This window comes from Varanus komodoensis, unplaced genomic scaffold (assembly GCF_004798865.1).
Source record: "Varanus komodoensis strain SLA01 unplaced genomic scaffold, ASM479886v1 scaffold50, whole genome shotgun sequence".
NCBI lineage: Eukaryota > Metazoa > Chordata > Lepidosauria > Squamata > Varanidae > Varanus > Varanus komodoensis.
Genome location: NW_025336088.1, coordinates 1,180,008 through 1,199,538, shown reverse-complemented (window position 1 = coordinate 1,199,538; position 19,531 = coordinate 1,180,008). Strand labels below are relative to the sequence as shown.

Below are 19,531 nucleotides of genomic sequence, written 5' to 3'. Positions count from 1 at the left end.
ACAGTGTAACCTTTCTGGATCATGGCCCAAACATTTATAGTATTAAACACTTTAGGGGCAGCAGGGGTCTTTCATCACCATGGATAGATTCTTTAAAGTCCAGACTAAGACCCAAAATGAGTACACTGCACCACTACCACAGGAACCACCCGTGTCTACTGCAAAATCTTTCCTACCGATCAGACAGATCAGTTATTAGTGGAATAACTCAGCTGCACCACCTGTCTTTCTCACAATAACATTTTAGTCACAATTAAGATGCCTTCACTTGCTCCTGATCTCTACTTTTCACAGATGTAATAAGGAACTATTCTTATGGTAAGGGGCTGCAATGGATACTTTTGGCACTGTTTCTAAGTTTATGATATTACGAAATGTTCAGTACAAGAAAGAGATCATGGCACCAACCAGTAAGTGCCAGCCCCTTGTGATGTCAGCTCCATGCCATCGACTGAGTTGTAGCTGTCATCGTCCATGATCTTTGAGAGGCCAAAGTCAGTTATCTTAATTTCACCACATGCGGTACCATTTACCAAGAGGATGTTACCTAGAGAAAGGGAAAACACTTTTTGAATATGCTTATTACTTATGATACCAGCTGGATAAGCAGCAGGCTGATCTAAACAAGAATACAGAAAAGGGCAAGACACACATTTGTTTTTAACCAACATGCCAGACCACCACAAAATAGTAATAATTTAAAAAACCAGGCTACTTACCTATAACTATATTTCAAGTGGTCATCTCTGCATTCACATATGGGCTCTGCAACTGTTGTCAGGAAGATTTTACAGCTAAGAGCATTTTGGCAGGAACCCTTTCCCCACCCTAGCATCCATTATATTTGGGAGGCATTCTTGCCCATTCCTTCATTCCACTGGAAGCTACCTGAATCTCAGGATCTCATTGTCAGACCTTTGCAAAGCTGCTCCATGTCAACTGACTGTCAAGTACAACAAGCTTGACATTCATACCAGATCAGAGCGCACTTTTGGGAGAGCAGTTCTCTCATTAATGCTTTGTTGATAACACTGTGCAACCAACCAGAGAGTGGTAAGCTTGCTAGTTTCCCATGTGTGTGATGCACAGAGAACACAAAGAAGGCAGGCAAGCTGCTTACTTCTAACTGATGTTTTTCATACAACCCACCCACTGACCCTCATGGTGTCATATACGAACCCAATCTTTTCTTGGTAGATCAACTTTGACTAGATTGAGGTCAGTCATAATGATCCTCCCTTAATCCTGAGACCACCTGGATGGTCTCAAATGTACTGAGGGAATGAGCAGGAATTCCTCCCATATAACAAATGCTGGGGTGGGGGAAGGATTCCTGCCAAAATACTCTTAGCTGTAAAATCTTCCCAACAAAAGGTACCATGCAGGTACAGAGCTCCTATGTGTGATGCACAGAGACCATGAAAAAGAAATTAAGCAATCCGTTGTTGTTGTTCTTGGATTGAAATCACCAGTGAGCTTTTTTTAAAAAAGCCTATTAATTGAGGATATTATTTACATAGTTACCATCACTGCATATGGTGCTTTAAAAAGTAACAATAAAAAGACAGGTCTCTGCTCTGGGGAGCTTACAATCTAAAATGTAAAACAAAGAAAGGTTTGAAAGCATTCAAGGCACAACTGTGAAAAGCTCTTACATGCAGCCATAAGGACTAGAAGCCTGACTGTTTTAATGCATATGAAATCACCAATATTCATGATAAAACTGCCAAGGAAGCACACACCTGCAGAACATAGTACCCTGCCTTGCTCCACTCATGCTATGCTCCAAACAGTGTTATGAACATACCTGGCTTGAGATCGTAGTGAATAATGGGTGGCTTGATTTCATTTAAATATTTTAATGCATTCACAATCTGCATGATTATAGACCGGGCTTCTTTCTCTGACATTAATTTGTGCTGTTTCAGGTAGAAGTCCAGATCGTTCCCCTCACAGTATTCTAACACTGTACAAAACCTGGAGAAAGCAAAGCCAGACATAATGGTTTACGTTCATTATGTACAATAAAGCGTTGCAAGGTTTTCCACAACTCCTATTTTAAAAAAAATATCTAGTACTGCAATCAGAGGCTTAACAATTTGGGACCTTCTCCTCCAAGTGACAATTTATGGGGAGTAGTTAACTTGGAATAACCCACTTTTAACTTATTTTAGTCTATATGGAGCAATAGGTTCATCAGAAACGAAGAAGAAATCTGCTTCTGAGGTTCTTCAAATGCTCTCTCCAAAGGAGTTAGGCAAATGTTGACCAGATGGAGACATTCTTTGGCTGTACTGCCACACTTGTGGAATTTTCTTATCAAGATAGCTCCCCTAACACAGGCATCTTTTGGAGATCTGAGGACTCAACTAGGTAATTATTTAGCTGTACTGATGTTTTGCTGTTGTTTAAGCTGTTTTATAAGGGATCATATTTTAATGATATTTTCTAAATCTCCTGGAACAGTTCAAATGGAAGAATGGACTATAAATATTCAAAATATTTAAAAACTGTGACCTTACAGACCACTAACTAAAAGAGAAGCTACAAGTATGAGAAATAATGCAGCAAAAAGAGTAGACATTCTCAAGAGCACAATGCCTAGAAGAGACCAGAAAGGTTCTGAAAGCATTAGCAAGGAAACAAATACCTTGAATTCCATGCAATGTATTTTTAAAAGTTAAGGGAAACCATCTTGCTCTAAGATAGGCCAATAGGACTCAAACACAGATTCTTATGTTTTAAGACTCTAATTTAATAAACATTCCTTATATTTCAGATTTCCAACAATACAAAGTACTGCACATGCATTTTTAATTGATAACATACAGACCCTTCTGCTGCTTCTATAATTTTATTGGACATGCATCTTTATGAACAAGGTATGTACTCATGATCACCTAATACAGCTTAATTTTTCAATGACCCTCCTCATATACCTCTACACATCCAATTATGGCAGTAAGAGTATATAGGAAGGTTATGCAATTCCCACCTGCCCAAATTAATTCTCTGCTACATGGATATCATTCCAGAGTGAATAATAATCAACAGAAATCAAGGGGCAATAGTTACTCTGGAATTATACCACCAATCTCTCTTATATACCCTTTCTCTGCTAGAGAAAGGGTTATGATAGCCCAAACTTTAAAGTGGCTTTATTGCAAGCATTCAAGTGGCCTGTTTCAATGTACAATTGGTAAAGTAAGTAGCACTTACGAGTCAGTGTCCAATGAGAAATAGTCATACAGCTTAACTATACGAGGATGATCCAGCTCTTTATGGATTCTGTACTCTCTACATGCATGTCTGTAAGAGCAAAATATTTATTTTCTAGCTGTTCCCTGTGTCCCTACATCTTGTAACAGATCACAACTGAAATTAAAAAAATCAAACCAACAAATTTCTGTATCTGCTTTCCTTACAAACCAAACTTGGCACATGAGAGGGATAATTAAAAGCTCAGCACCAAGGGAGGAGACAGTTTTAAACTACACAGCCCAAACTATCATTTAAGGACTTCAGTAACTTAGGAAAATCCTGAGTTGAATTTACTTGCTAAAATGGGCAATTATTCAATACATTTATGTTCATGGGAAAGGTACTTCTTGCTGTTCCCCCAAATGTCAGGAACACTGCCCCCCATCTATTTCTGTTCAGAAGTCCAAGTGTATTATAACCAGTGTACAACCCCCTTGCAATTCAAAATTCTGCACTACTTACTTGTGGTAGTTCTCTTTCTTTTCATCCCTCCAGTTTTTATTTAACTGGTGAATTTTTACAGCTACGTATCTCTGTTCCGTTAAATCAAACGCCTGAAAGAGGAGAACTGATCAGGTGTTCCAGAATACCACCACAATCCTAAACCACATTATACTTCCAAGATAAAAAAAGACAAACCTACTTTAAGCTACAATTCTGTGTGGTTTTTTTGAATATTATCTGCTGGACACCCCCAAGTACAATATAAAACATCAGAGCAAGCAACACCTACATTGCTGTGAACTACTCAGAAAGCTTTAGCTACCAGGCAGTATAGAAATATATTAAATAGGCTTCAGATAAACACTGACAGAATCTGTTCCTCCAAGCATTCATGCACTTCCAAAGCGAGCTGAAAGGATGTCTCTGAATGCTCATGGAGCCCCAGTTGCACAACTGGCAACCTTCTTTTGCATCAGCTGGAGCAGTTCAAAAGGTGGCTATAGCTAGTATGGAAATGGGACACTGCTTAGACAGTAGAGGGCAGCTTTCCTGGTAGGCTCCTTGTGAATGAGAGCCCAACGACCAGCTGCTTTGGTGCATGAGTGGATGCTGCTATAAGGCCAGGGTGGCTGCTTTCCTGGTGGGCTTCTCACAACCACATGCCTTCCATCCAGCCTTCTTTAGCACAAGGAGAAGCTGCTTCTGGTGCACAAGAGGGCACTGCTTGAACAGCTTATGGGACCTGATTCTTAGCGATTCTGGGAATCTGGAATCTCTGGGCCTGCACAAAGGGCACCCGAGTCCCAGAGTTAGCTCAGGAAATCTAACAGATCCCCATACAGATTCCTTGCACTTCCTTAATAAAGAATATTTATTTCTATGGCGCAGTGATACCTAGCTCTATTCATGCTCACAAATGCTCTGCAAGAAGTTACCAGTTGCAGCATCTACTATGGCCTATTGCCTCCATCTCCTCTTGTCATGTTGTGACTCCAGCATTGTAATAAAGTGCTGACCTCCAGTTTGCCATCTATAATTCCTAAGAGTACTCTCTTGGACTTCTCCTTTAACTCCTCTAGATTCGAGGCATTCTTAAAAAATTAAGATGACTGGGAACTCAGTGCCTTATTTTATAGCTCACCCTGGACATCCAAGTCAGAACAGCTGGAACCCAGAGAGCTGGAGGGGGAAAGAAGAGGGAGGACCCCTAGCTTAATATCTGTCACTCAAATCTGCTCTTTGTAAAACAGGATGCACACTCTCTTAATAGACCTGCTTAGAATGCTATTAAAACCAGCAGTATTTGCAAACGTTTACATAGTTTCATACAAATGCATTTGCAAACTCAAAATGAAGCAAATATGTTAAACAGCAAGTTAGAAACAGGAAAAAACACCCAGCTGCATTCTACATATATAACTACCTTCTACCACTTCAGACCATTGGCCCATGTAGTCTAGTAATTATCTGCACACACCAGTGAGGATTTTCCAATAGGATCTTAAGCAGCTCTACTGCCTGGGACATCAGGTAACCAAGTTGTTGGCATCTGCATTGTTTCATTCCAAGAAGTCAAATTATGGCAGCCAAGTAAAGTAGAAAGGTGCTCCAACTTACCTTATATACTTCACTAAATCCACCTCTCCCCAGGAGATGCAGCAATAAGTATCTGTCATTTAGTGTTGGGTGGTCTTTAAATCTGGAGACAAGGGGAGAGGAGGGGAGTCTTTATTCAACCTGCAGCTACAATATTCTGATCATCTAGCTGAATGGTATGGTAAATATCCTGAAAAATAGGTGCTCTCACTATCTTTAACAAAAGAAGAAGTTTAGGCATTGAGATGGCTTGCTCATCTATTGCACAGGCAAAGCTACTTGTTATATCCTGTGATTCAGAGCTTGCAATTATCTGTGAAGCTATCAAACATTTCTTGATAGTCTTACATTTCCTGTTTCCGGTTGCCCCACTTCTGCTTTTTCTTCACATGTGTTTTCTACTTGCCTTGCCTCTTGGAGACTTGCTTGTGTTACTCCTCTGAGAACAAGTTAAACTCTCTCCTTACACATGTTCCCACATAATCTACATAGCAAATGCTACACCCTTCTGAATTAAAAGCTACTTTTAACTTCATATATGGGGTTCCTATCATGATCACATAAAAATGGCTTCTTTTATGGATACATGGCATCTAACAAGGAACAGCTAAAAGCTATGCTATGATCATATCAAAGGGTGCACTAAACAAATAGTAGGAGGGAAGCAGAAATATCTCTAATAGCCCTGACAGATCCACTCAAGGTGAACTGGGCAAAAGCACCAGGTAAAAATTATGTCAAAGGGAACAGGGTGGGCATGTTCTAAACCTCAGATTCATGTTGCCTAAGTAGTTAAAATCCCACTGCATGAGTGCATGACACATCAAGTATACTTTAAATTGTAAGCTCCTTTTTTGTGCTTATGTCACTTTCTAAACCTTGAGGGCACTATATCAGTAATGAAGTAGTTAACAGTACCTCAGTAGTAGCATCAGAAATGAGAACCTTTAAGCTATATACACTTGTTAGCTGCCTTGAAGTTTCTAAAAAGCAACTTGTGGACATAAAAAAAAAATAAATGCACATCACCAGGACACTATATGGTGGGCTATGGATTCTAACACTTCTTTTAAATGAATGCTTTGCTTGCTTGGCTATCATTCTTATGCAAAATACCACATTCTAGCAATTCAATTGCCCTTCACAAACTTATAATTTGTAGCATTCCCCTGCCCAATACTCACTGAGAGTTATCCTCATTATGTATCCTTTTCAATTCCCTGATATGCAGATTTCTAACCCTCTCTAACCGCTCCAGTTCTGCCTGAATTTCTGCTTCTTCCTGCATCAAGAAAAAGATAATGTTAGCTACAATGCTGAATTCAAAATGAGTTTACCCAGAGAAAGAAACCATGTGCCTTGATTAACTAAAAAAAAAGTTGCAGGAAAAGGCTTTCAAGAAGTTACTTGCTCTTTTTGAATAGCCACACAATGCATGGTAGTCACTTTTGGAGGTTCTGGGGCATCTCCTCAAATTACCAAATGCGCCCATGGGTCCAAAAGGCTATCTACTCCCAATATACTGGAAAAGGAATTAAACTGTGATAGTGACAGTTATGAAAGGGCTACACTGAAATATTTGTATCCTGAAAGGTGAGATTAAAAATAACTATACTAAATAAATAAAAATAAGTACAGACCTAACTACTTGAACAATTAGCGTGTCAGACAACAGTTGAGACCAGCACCTTTGAATTTTTTTGCAATAGATTTTTTACCTTTTTAAGATGACCTAGCCGGAGCTTGAATATTTCCTCTTGTTCATGATATTCTGCTAATGTTAACCTGTACACATGCAAAGTAAATGAGACAAAGATTAAGCTTCTGAGAGCAGAAAAGGGAGAAAAACAAGTCTAGGTCTCACTGAACATAGTAGTAATTATAAGGGGACACATACACAAATCTCATGAAACCACCTTATAAATTGGTTCTTTAGCTCAGTTAGCAACAATACTCTCATGTAATCAAAGCAGACATCTTTCCCAGCTTTGCCACCCAAGTTTCTTGGATGCCATGGATTGAACATGGACTCTTCACTTTCAAAGGACTTCCCTCTCACTGAGACAAGTTTTACTTCTTTGGTTGCTGGGGGTCCATTCCCCTGCCAAATATCAAGGAATTGGCAAGTATAGTTATAAGGGTCCACTGCATTCAGTGTGAATTAATTCTGAGTAAACATGCATAAGGTTGCACTGTTAGGTTATGAGAAGGCCATTCACTATGGTCAGACAAAAAACTCAAGTAATTTACTTAGACTGGCTTTCTTAATAAACAGAGTACATTAATTTATTAACCCTGTCAGTCCTCAGTCATCAAGAACAGCACTGGTTCCACTTCACAGAAGGTAGAACCTATGTCGGTACGTGCACATGTGCAAACACTACTACCTTTCTAACACAAAAGAAACAACTCCATAGTTGAGCAGGTATATGAACTCCAACCTCCAAATATTAAGAGCAAGTATTTCTCATTTAAAATAGTGGATGAAGTGGGAAGAAGCTCTAACACTTTCACATGATTTGGGGAAGTCTGCTGGTTAATGTATAACAACTTCAGCCTTATTACTTACATCTTGATAATGCTACAGAGCATCCTAATTTTTTTGTACCACTTACGTCTCATTTTCTGCTCCATTGGTCTTGTTCTTGCGCTGCTTCTGCTCATTTGTTGCTGGAGGGACCTGCCCCATGGCAGGTGGCTTCCGTTTTGCTAACATTTTCCGTTGCCTTTCTATATCTTCCCTTTGGGAATTTATCCTTTCTTGTTGTCTAAATAAAAACAGTAATGAACACACAGAAATATTATTTGCTGTGGAGAAGTGGTTTTTCTTTTGCACCCGTAAACAGGCTCATTAGAACATAGGTTTCTAGTCACATCTGCTGCTCCTTGCAAGCAGAACAGTTTAAAGTGGGAGCTTTGTGAATGTGGCTTATGAATATATCCAGTGTGCGCATTTTCTATTATATCCCTTAGGCTCTCTTGCTGGATATCATGCTTTATTATGTTTCTGATTGCCAAAATGGGAACAGGTCATAAACGTTCACTTTCATCCCCAGGGATGATTCAACCTCAACCAGATTCCTGTGGTTAAGATTTTCAATGGCTATATGCTACCTCCAGTATCAGAGGCAGTCTGTTTACACACACCAGTTACTGAGGAACATAGATTGGAGGGTGCCATTTCACTCATGGGTTACATTATACTCATGTTCTTGCAGGTTTCTTACAGGTACCTGGCTGGTCACTATGTAAGCAGATTATTTGGATTATCAGTCTTATATTCTTTCTAACACCTGTTGGCTTTCCTCCCAGGTTGTTAAAAATGGTACCTGAGCAGCTTTTAATGTTAAGCACCGCCAGAGTCTGGTCCCAAGACAAGCCAATAACTGCCAGACATTTTTTCTGCCTTGAGAGCAGGCAGAAAGGGCAATTACAAAACTTACTTGATAAGGTTCTGGAAAGCATAGCCATCTGTCCACTGCTCAGTGTAGGAGGCCCCATGCCGGACTGTTGCAAAATGACCCAGCCGTAACCGATCTTGCATACTTTTATCTCGGCATGCCATTTTTTCCTGCTTTGACTGGGGAGGGAAGGATAGAACGTAAGGACTCTTAGCTGTAATTTGTCCTATTGCTGGACAGTTCATGAAGATTAAAAGTAACATCAACCCAGAGGTCATTCTCAATAAGCTGACAGTTAAAACTTTTCTTACAGAATATAGGTTACTGGGAGCAAAACTGTGACCCAAGTCCAGTGGACTGACATGTGGCTTAATAACTGGCTCCCTATACAGAAGAAAAAAAAGGACAGATACACAATACTGTACATATTGGCATATAAGGCAACTAGCATGTAAGAGGAGGTTGATATATCGGGCTGTTTTCCTGTTGTTTGCCATATTGTCAGGTGTATAAGAAAAAAATCCCAATTTTTGTTTCACTTTTTTCAGTTTCAAGGAGCTCTTATATGCCAGTGTATGTGGGTATTTGACATGCACATGGTGAGCATGTCGCAAGCGGAGCTGGCTGGAGCCGGGAGTCAGACTAGATGGCCCGGGAGACCCCTTCTGACTCGCTCTGTTTCTATGTATTTGTCAGCCAGACACTTGTAGACTCTTGTGACTCACTTTTCTGTATTCCAGCTAATAGTCTCATTCCCTCTCCAATCTGTAGAACAATGGTGGCCCAGAAGGGGGCTGGCTGGCTGGCATTGGTCAAGGAGGATGGGTGGTGCCAGCACCAGTGCCATGGATACGCATGGGGGGCAGACATGGCGGGGGGGGGGGCAGGAAAGAGGGAGGAGGCTCATGCAGGCAGCAACACAAAACAGGAAGAGCTCCTCTAGTACCATGAAGATTTTTTATGATTAATAAAAACAAGCCTGTAAATCTAATTGTCTTTATTATTTATCCTTTTTAAAGCAATATAATGATGATTTTTTTTTACCCTCAAGTTTTTGGCTTACTATTTCTGATTTCAGGATCATCTTATAAAAGGGTATATATGGTGCATGTACGCATTTGTGTGTACACACAGAGATACATGTGTGCAACGGGAAGTGAACAAGAAGACTGAAGATAATAAAAATGGTAATTTACAATCAGCATACTTCCTTTAAGCATACCCCCAGTACAATTTAGGGCAGAACACAAATGGTTCAGTAATAAAATTATTAGCACACCAATTCTAAACAGCAAGTGATATTCTCAGTGGCCATTCCACAATGACTAGAATAGCCCAAGCCACATGGCTTCCTGATGCAATACAAGGTTAGTTTTGAGGATGGGCATGATTCAGTTCTTACTTTATTTCTGATTTTGTAGATGCCATCAGAAATTGGACCTCCCTTCTTATACAATGGTGTTGAACATTTCTTTTGCGAGCCAGTGTGATGTGGTGGTTAGAGTGTGGAACTCTAATCCCTATTCAGCCATAAAGCTCACTAGGTGAATTCGATTGAGTCACAGAATATCAGCCCAACCTAACTCCCAGGGTTGGTTTGAGGATAAAATGGAGCTATGTAAGCCACCCTGGGCTCCTCACAAGGGGGAAAAGGTAGGGTATAAATGCAATGTAACAACAACAACAGAGCAAAGTTTGAAATTTACATAACCTGGTAAAATGGGCCTTCCTGACAGTAAGTATCAGTAGGAAGAGGAAAATTCAGAAACACTCCCCATGGAGAGAAATATCTTCCTTCATGTGATTTTTACCACACAAACAATGAGGGAAGAGCAATAAGTGAGAAAACGAAGCTTCCTACTTAGACATAAAATTGACAGTCGGGGACCATCTACTGCAAATGTCTCACTGGTTGATGAAATCTCCTTATTTCTGCCCTAGGAACCTGGTACCTTCCACTTGTTTAGGACCTCAAACTCCATTAGCCCCACCCAGTGTAACCAATGGCCATGAATGTTGATAGTTATCATCCAAAGCACCTGAAGGATGCTAGGCTTGGAAAGGCAGCTCTATGTAAACCTCCTCTAACATTTGAAGGCATCTTAAGATGCAGTATTGTAAAACTGTGCAAAATAAAAAGTGGTGATATTTTTAACAGGAAGATTATTGAAGAAATAAAAGGTTCCTGAACGAGGCATAGGAATTAACATTAGCTGTCATGATTAGTAGTATGGGACCACACTGAATGTGACTTAATAGTTGCTTTTTAAATAATGTGTTAAGGTTCAGGAACAAAATGAGAATGGAAGAGCTACTTTTTCATCCTTAAGGGTTTGAGACTGGACTATAAAGGGGAAAAGCGGAGTTTATGTTGGGAGTTTGGGGTGGGGGTTGTTGCATATTCATTGCTCTTGAAATTTTTATAGCTAAAACACAAAAGTTTTCTTGTAGCAAAAAATGTCTTTGACTATTGTTAAAATAGTTCATAATTTCATAATCACTGTGCCAATTCAGTACACTGGAAATTGCTAGAATTCGCATTGTATTAAATGGTCTGATTTGGGGTTAGTCCTACAAAAAGCAACCAGAGTGGATATTTTAAGATGAGGGAAGGTGATTCCTACCATGATGTATGAGTTTCAGTCACATATGACATAATTAATGGTCCTCATTACCCTTTTGTGAAAGAGTCAAAAAGGGAGCATGAAGTTGATCAGATTAGATGCTATGGAATAATACATACTATTCCCCAACTTGTGTCATCCGTGTAACTTATGACATAACAATTCACCCCAAATATGGGCAGGGGGCTGCCACCACTAAAGACTAACACTTCTGAAGATGCCACAACTTTGGTAACATGTCCAGATATACAAGCACTTTAACTCATATATGCACATGTACTAAAGTCACTCATGTATTTTATGAAGGAAGCATTTTAACACGAGTTTTTGGACTATATTAATCACTCTTATCTTGAAATGTGTTGTTTCAACAATGTATAAACTTTTGATATAATTTCTCAATTATGTTTTGTGATTTATACTAATGCCATGCTATTATTTTCAATAAATACTGTAATATTTCTGAATCATTTAAAATCAGAAATTTGTGGTTTCTTTAAAGATATCTAATCAAGGTCATTAAATTAGGATTCAATTCTTCTTTAATAATGTAATAAGAATTGTTTTGGGGTCAAAAGAAAATGATGGCCTGTTTTTTCATGACTCACATCTGGAAAATTATTCCAATGTTGATCAGGGAAGACCCCCTTCCCCTGCCCCAATGCATAAATTCTGCTTTAAAGTATAATATGCCCAAAAAGCTTTGGATTAATAGATTTTCAACCTTTTCCTTCTCCTTCCAAGCAGACTAGGACAAAGGCTTTCTAACTAAAAACCTTTTATTAAATCTGACTAACTAGGATTTGTAGTATACAAGAAGAATATTGTAACAATCAATAATCAAAGAAATAAAGTTAGACCACTTCCTATTACAGAAATGTGGCTTAATGGTAAGATGATTCTTAATCAAATACAGTGGTACCTCGGCTCACGAACGCCTCAGTTCACGACCAAATCAGGTCGCAAAAAAAAAAAAAAAAGAAAAAAAATTTTTTGCCTCAGGTCATGAACTCCCCTTCAGGTGATGATTGTGATTGCGCCTGTCTCCACCCCACTTAGTGTGCCTGCGATCGCGCCTGTCTCCCCCCCACCAAGTGTGTCCGTGATTATGCCCATCTATGGCCGTAATCCCGCTTGTGCTGGTGGAGGGAAGATGGCTGTGCTCAGGGTGCGGGGGGGGGGGGGCGTGGTGGCTGCGATCTTTGTTGTTCTTTGTCACTTTGCTTCAAATTTTTGTGATTAAAGAAAAAATAGTTACAGAATGAATTAATTTACATTGAAACTTATGGGGAAATTTGACTTGGCTCACGCTTTGGGTCACAACCAGAGTCCTGGAATGGATTAAGTTCATGAGCCAAGGTACCACTGTATCTCTTTTTGCTTGCTTCCAAATTGAGAAAAGGGATACCAGAAGGTAGATCCTCTTACTTAAGAATCAGTTGCTTCGAACATCTGATGCTTCACAACTGATCCACTCTCTTAATCTGCCACTGTATCTTCAGATTAGGTGTCGTTCTCCATGTCCCATTAGCATGTTCACTAAATTTTCCTAGAGACTTTAAAACTGATTCTCAGTGACTGTCTGACCTCTCCACTGGGCTTGGGATTTGGCTGCAGATTCTGATCCCTCCCTCTGCATCTGTAATTAGAACCTTTGGAGGTGCTTTCATAGGATGAGTGGGCCAGTGGAGTGAGGTACCACTGATACAATATTTTGGAATCTCATTTAAATTTGCAATGAACAGATTAAGCGGTATGCATTTACAAGTATTTCTTGTAAATAAAAAGTTAACTAACTCTTTCTAGTAAATGGAATTTACACCATGATTTCAAACTGAGGTGTTTGTTACCCACAGTTCAAATGTTGTTTCCTCGGAGATTTGTATGTATTTGGCCATAAGGTGGAACTGCATGTCAAAGTTAATAGTAGTGGAAAATTGAGGTCCATAGCCTTCATTCTGAACAATTCTAAGAGATTATGTGATACTCAACCAGAAAATTTTGTATTTTTAAGTAATAAGATTTTCTCTGCCACACTGGAAAATCCCGTAAATGATTAATTGTCCTGTTTAAAATATTAGCAGTGAGATAGCTGGATTGAGATAAAACAGGTTTTACACCAGATCTTAAAAATTATTTGACTGATGGAAAAGTTTTTGAATTCTGTATTTGCTATCCGTGGTTTAAGACAGATTTCCCCTGAACAATCTTGCTCACGCTCCATAATTTGTTTCAAGTTATGTCAATTAGAGAACCAATATGAATGCCCAGTACATCTGTTCTAGACTGTTATGTCAACTGGGGCAATTGACTGGCTGGAGCAAGCTACAAATTCAAGTAACTGGATGTGCAAACAGATTTGAAGAGCTGGAAATAAAGAATAGGAAAAGTTGGGGAGGAATATTAAGAGCAATTGGCAAAACGAAACTTACCTTTTCTATAAGCAGCTTCTTGCTCATTGTCACACATCTATTTAACCGTTCTTTGTACTTCTCAAGCATTTTTTGTTGTTCATCTATCTGTCGCCTTAAGTCACAGTTTGCCTAAGATAAATACAAAGCATTGGAACACAGAAACCAGTCAAAGTGTCACTTGCAAGTCTGCATAAAGGCATGAGGAGGAAAAGTTGAAGATGCTACACAAGAATGCCGGAATATACAGAAGAGATTACAGAAGTGGACATATTGCTCAGTTGTGTAGTTACAGAGAAATTTTAGTTATAATTATAGTCATACAAACTGCAATTTTCATTTGTTTGCTTACCCTGTTAAAACTTTTTTTTTGCAACAAACTAATAGAGCAACTCCTCTGGAGACTTTGCATGGGATTCTCAGATTTTTCCAGAGGGCAGCCATACTAATCCTATACTATAGGGTAAGGATACTTTCTTTCACTCACCGTGACATGTATGGAGAGCTAGCTGTCAAACAATCTTGCAGGTTATATCTTTGCATGTAATGGCAGAAGACAATATCCCATTTACCAAATTCTCTTGCATAGCAATTTATTCTCAAAATTATTCAGATTATATTATTTTAGATACAGCTGCATTACGATAATGTTTGAAAAAGAGAGGGAGGAGAGTTTACAAGTATTTCTACTTACTCTTAATAAGTCATCTATCCTTCCTTCTTTCTTTTCCAGATCAGAGTTTTTACTGTTTTCTAGTGCCGATATTTTCTCCATTGTAAGATCAGACTGGGGGGCAGGGGGAGAGAGGAAAGAAGAGAGTAAGCAAACTGAAAAAGTCATCCAAGAGGTGGGTAATTGTTTCATGGCCAAAAAAACACCTCAAATATCAGTCTTCTGCCCCTTGATTTCATAGCCAATGGATAGCATCCTATAATTGTTAAGAAAACAAAGTCTTTATCTAAAAAATAAGTTCCTAACATCTGCCAAATGGGCTAACTTATTTCATGTCTACAGTGCCCAAAAGCCAGAAGGGTTCTGGTTAATTGGAAATCCAACTTCACAAGAAAACCATTCCCTAGTTAGGAATCACTTGAGCATTCTTAGGTGTAGCAAAACTGGGAGAACTTCAGTGTAATACCAGTGCTGAGCAGGTCATGAAAAATACAGTAGCCCAGTCATACAGACTCAGTTTCTATGTAACAGTGGGTTACATAAGTTAATCAACTTATTATTTGCTGTGTCTCCTGCCACTACTTTTAACACTCAACCCCAATCTAGTGTTGCTATGCAGACATTATAGGTTAATTGTGGGTTAAATGAAATCTAAGTTAACTGTGGGTTGTTTAACCTATGATTAACCTATCAGTGGCCAGGTTTGGATGTCACATAACAACCCCCGATTGAGCTGACTAGATTTTGAATATTTCAAAAGGATGCAGAATGCACTTAGCATATCATGGGTTAATAAGCCCATGATTTGTTATTGTTACCTGTTATATTTCCATAAACATCCTTGTGCAAATAGGGGATCAAATCATTGGACCCAGCATACTCAACACATAAGAAACACAAGAGGCTTGAATTGAACTAAAGCAATGGAATCCAAAAGCCTTTTTCAGACCTTTCCTATGAACATTTTTTTCAGGCCCCAGGAGAATGTTACAGCAGTTTATAACAGAGTGGTCTTTCCTTTCAGCAAAAACCCAGCTACTTAGGGAACTCTGGTTCCTTTTATTTGTTTTGATTACTCTAGCTACCACTTTTGGATGCTTAATCATGCCACAAAACCTAAAGTCTGAAACTGGGGTTCACAAGATTCAATCACAAAACTATTAGTAGGCCATACAGAGGAGCCACAGAGATCAGAGCTTTGGAAGCATGGCTTTCTTCTCCATTAAAAGCCCCACTTTGAAACTAGCTGTTAAGTCCAGTTGTCAAGTTTTCACTGGTAAAAAATAGGATTCAAATTGTTCTTTAAATCCTAGGGTTCCTTGAAAACCTAGGAGCTCTTCAGTGAAACAAGCAAGATGAATTAGCTTCCCTGAAAGACAGTTTGTCCATGAATGCTAACATGCAAGTAGAGGCATGTGTTCAACGCAGCCCCATGGCCCAAAGTTCCATATCAACTGAGGCTTTATCTACACTGGACTCTGCATTCTCTACAATTTAAATGGATCCACTGGGGATCCACAACGTGAAAGGGTTCCTGAAGGTTAAGAAGCATGTAAACTACCATGTTATGTAGCTGCACAGATCCAGAGGCTATTAGCATGATGAACACTTGGAACACCCACATGTATGCAAAGTCCTTCCTATTTGGGAATAGCTCTACACTGTGAAACACTTTAATGTACAGGGAAACCTATAGTAGTTGGGAGCACCTTCTACATATTACAGTGGCAACAAACCTTTTGGCATGGAGTTCACCATTAAACAAAGAGAAACCAACATTTTGGACTGACAACATTTTCACTCAGGAAACAAAGGTAAGGATGACCTTTACCATCAGCAAATGTTGAGCTCCATGTTTCCTCATTAGAACGGAATAAATGGTAGACTGGAGTTAGGGACAAATAATTTCCACTGTGAAATCTGCTACTCAAAGTACACTGATTCACTTCAAGGACAGCTATTCCTAAGATCACGCATACTTAGGAGTGACCAATCAATGATGGAATAAGACTTCCTTGTTGTGCCACTACCTTGTTGCCCTCCACTTCTTCCCCAATTGTATGATGCACCTGATTTAAATACAATACAGGTATATCTTTACAATTTTTATTTGTCTCATACCTGTGTCTGTTTATGCTGGACGGAAATCTGTTTTTGGGAGGCGCAAGAATGCTCTGTGTTCCCCGAACCTGTTGAAGAAGGACTGCCTTGCTGAGCCTGTAATAAAAACATAAATGTAGTCCATGGGCTGTGGATTAATTAGATGGCAAAGTATTATGCTAAACACAAACTTCTCTGCTTAATCTAAGGACAAAGAAAGCTTATACTACTCAGTTGAGCGCTGTCAATCCTGACAGGCTTATATCCAGTTCTCTGGAGTGTCCCAGACAATGGCCATTTCCTAGCTCTACTCCCAAAAGCAGTATGACAAAAGATATCAAATATAAAAGTAAATGGACACCTACAGGCTACCCTCCTAAGTCAGTATATAAAAGTCAGTCTGCTGGTTCACATACAGAGTTAAGTCCCAGTCTCCATTAGGGATTCCTTTAAGTACTTTCTCTGAAATATTTTTGAGAAAACGAACTGTTTATAGAACGTGAATGTATTTAACAAATTGCTGGGGTCTGGGGCAGTGAGTGACACATATGTTAAATTGCAGGAACAGGCTTACATGACAAGCCTAGAGATAGAATTTGTCCTGGAATAATGAGTGTATAAATAAGTTTATAATAATATATTAGATTAATTTCTCATGTGTGCACATCAAGGTCATATTTTAGGACATGCTGCAGATAAAGGGGGGAGGATGGGTCTCAAGGAATAAATACTTTGAAGTTGAATGTCTTGAGCTTTTAAATGAGTCTAAGTGTCACCCAACAATCCCAAGATGTACATTCCATAAAGGTAAATTTGTCCTGCCTCCTCTTCTGAGTTATTAGCACAGAGAATTGAAACAACATGTTCAAAGCTAAAAGTTACATTAGAAGTGTATCACAATGCTGTTTCGGACGTTTTAGCTCCATCATAGTAACATGCTCTGCATGCCGTTTTCACAAAAAAAAAAGATGGATGCTAAACCATGGTCTCTAAAGAAATACCTATGCTACCATAAACTTGCCCTTAATCTGAGACCTTTAAACAAAACTTTTAGCATATAATCTTGAGAACTGGAAAACCCATGATTTCTTGGGCTTCAATTTGTTTTAATTTAGATCATAAGCATTTGAAATGGGAAAGTCCATTTCATCACCATGCAAGGATAGGAGAGATGCCAAGGCTGGAACATGGAAGGAGAAGAGGGCCTAACATGGCTGAAGAAAGGAGTACCTCAGGGTAGGGTAAATGAAGCTGGCCGAGAAGTAGGGATCTTGGGGAAGGATAATTCCAAAACAAACAGCTCCCTTGGTTCTAAACTTTTAGTTATTTTTGCTGTCACTTTTTCACCAACTGCAACCACTGAGTACTAGAATTTTAAGAAAAAGAAAGAAAACAGATTCCAATAAGGGGACCATACAAATGTGGCAGTGGTGGGGGGACTGCATGCTATCCACCCATGTCAGACCTATTCAGTCTCACTTGAGTTTGGTCATTAAGACCGTGCTCACCGAAGTAAATGGAAAACAGAGGCTTGTACCCCTCTGGGCCAGCTGCTCGCCTTCTAGCCGCTGTTTCGCCAGCATTGCAGACACCAGCGTTGGCAGAGCAGAATGCTCTTCCTGAAGTTCCTTGGCTGTGCTGTTGTCTACCCCGTAAAGCGGCTGCTCCATACGCCGCTGCAATACATTTAAAGAAAATTAAAAAATACTTTGAAGGAAAAAAAAGAGGTTGAGGTGGAGAAGGAATTAATACTGATCCATGACAGATCCATGCACTGGAAAATGCAGCATTTTGGAAGCTAACATCAAGCAGAGTAGGGGGGCAGGATGGATTGAGCTATTAAAATTCATCCCATCACCAACAGAATGTTCCACAATTTTAAAAGAAAATGAAATGGACACTCCTAATATCTTTGTTCCTGCTTGGACATAGTGCAAAACTATGGTTTAGTGTTACATGCACAAGCAGCAGCAAGCACTGAGCTCATGGGTTCCCACTCCTCCTATGATGTGGCAGTAAGGGAAATGTAGCCTGCATTAGCCTTTCCCAACCTGATGCTCTTAAGATGTTCTGGATTACAACTCCCAGCATTCCTGGCTACTGGCCTCCCCAACATTCTCAGACAGTACACAAATTTAAGATACATTGCTACAGTTTCAAGCATCTAGAGGGCACTAGCATGTTGACACCTGCCCTAGGCGATTGGTTTCAGTGTCAAATTACTTTGTTAAGAAGTTTTCCTTACCAGAGATAGGTATGTGTTCTATTGTACTACCATAGATAGAAGAGCATGTCTGAAAGAGGCATCAGCACTGTCCTTTTCATCCACATAATAGGGACTGCTAAGCATTTCAATGTTACAACCTGGTTAAGCCATCAAAAGTTCAGGTATGGTAACTCTCTTGTTGAATGCTACAGATGTAGCCACTGTACAAGCAGAGTGAACTCAGGCTAGGATAGACAGTTTGAGGGCATTGGGCTCTCTTTTGTAACTCCTTTGGATGACAGAGAGAACCCAAGAGTCTGATAGAATGTTGGGTCAGGTTTGCAGGAAAGAAGACAGACAAGTTCCAAAGATGGGACAAAAAGCAGAGGCAGGAAGGCAGAAGAAGGGAAGTCAAAGCCAGTATTTATTGTCAGTATGACCCTTTCTGCTGCTGCTGAATATTGTTTTTTTCATGCTGAAGTCAGGCTTCTGAAAGCCTGCTCTAACCTGTGAGTGCTTGTATGAGTAACAAAGACAAGAACACTAGTGTTGTCTGTATGGACTGGGTGGCTGAGCCAGCTCTATATGGCATGCTGTATTGTTTGCTTTCTTTTTTTGTATACAGACTATGGTTGCATCAGCCCTCATATTCAATTGTTTTTGCCTAACAAGGTGAAATTCCTTGATTTAGGCTCTTGTGACAAAATTTGTTGAGAGCCAGTGTGATGCAGTGGTTAAGAGTATGGGACTGGGACTCATACAGGCTCTGAGTTCTAGTCCCTGCTTAGCCATGGAGCCAACTGGGTGACTTTGGG

At 39.5% G+C, this 19,531-nt stretch overlaps 1 protein-coding gene across 6 annotated transcripts in view; it reads right to left on the bottom strand.

Annotated features, from left to right (window-relative positions):
* TLK2 (tousled like kinase 2) overlaps positions 1-19,531 on the bottom strand; it is a 64,711-nt gene that overhangs the window by 18,301 nt on the left and 26,879 nt on the right. For 5 of the 6 annotated variants that reach the window (XM_044447037.1, XM_044447036.1, XM_044447038.1 and 2 more), the window contains exons 7-19: positions 18,019-18,186; positions 16,532-16,627; positions 14,432-14,524; positions 13,759-13,869; positions 8,745-8,881; positions 7,917-8,069; positions 7,020-7,086; positions 6,486-6,583; positions 5,323-5,404; positions 3,724-3,815; positions 3,220-3,309; positions 1,808-1,977; positions 409-547 (exon numbers count right to left, since the gene is read on the bottom strand). In XM_044447037.1, the coding sequence (XP_044302972.1) occupies positions 409-547; positions 1,808-1,977; positions 3,220-3,309; positions 3,724-3,815; positions 5,323-5,404; positions 6,486-6,583; positions 7,020-7,086; positions 7,917-8,069; positions 8,745-8,881; positions 13,759-13,869; positions 14,432-14,524; positions 16,532-16,627; positions 18,019-18,186 (1,496 nt within the window). The remainder of the gene's footprint in view (positions 1-408; positions 548-1,807; positions 1,978-3,219; positions 3,310-3,723; positions 3,816-5,322; positions 5,405-6,485; positions 6,584-7,019; positions 7,087-7,916; positions 8,070-8,744; positions 8,882-13,758; positions 13,870-14,431; positions 14,525-16,531; positions 16,628-18,018; positions 18,187-19,531) is intronic. The other variant, XM_044447042.1, reaches the window with a different exon arrangement.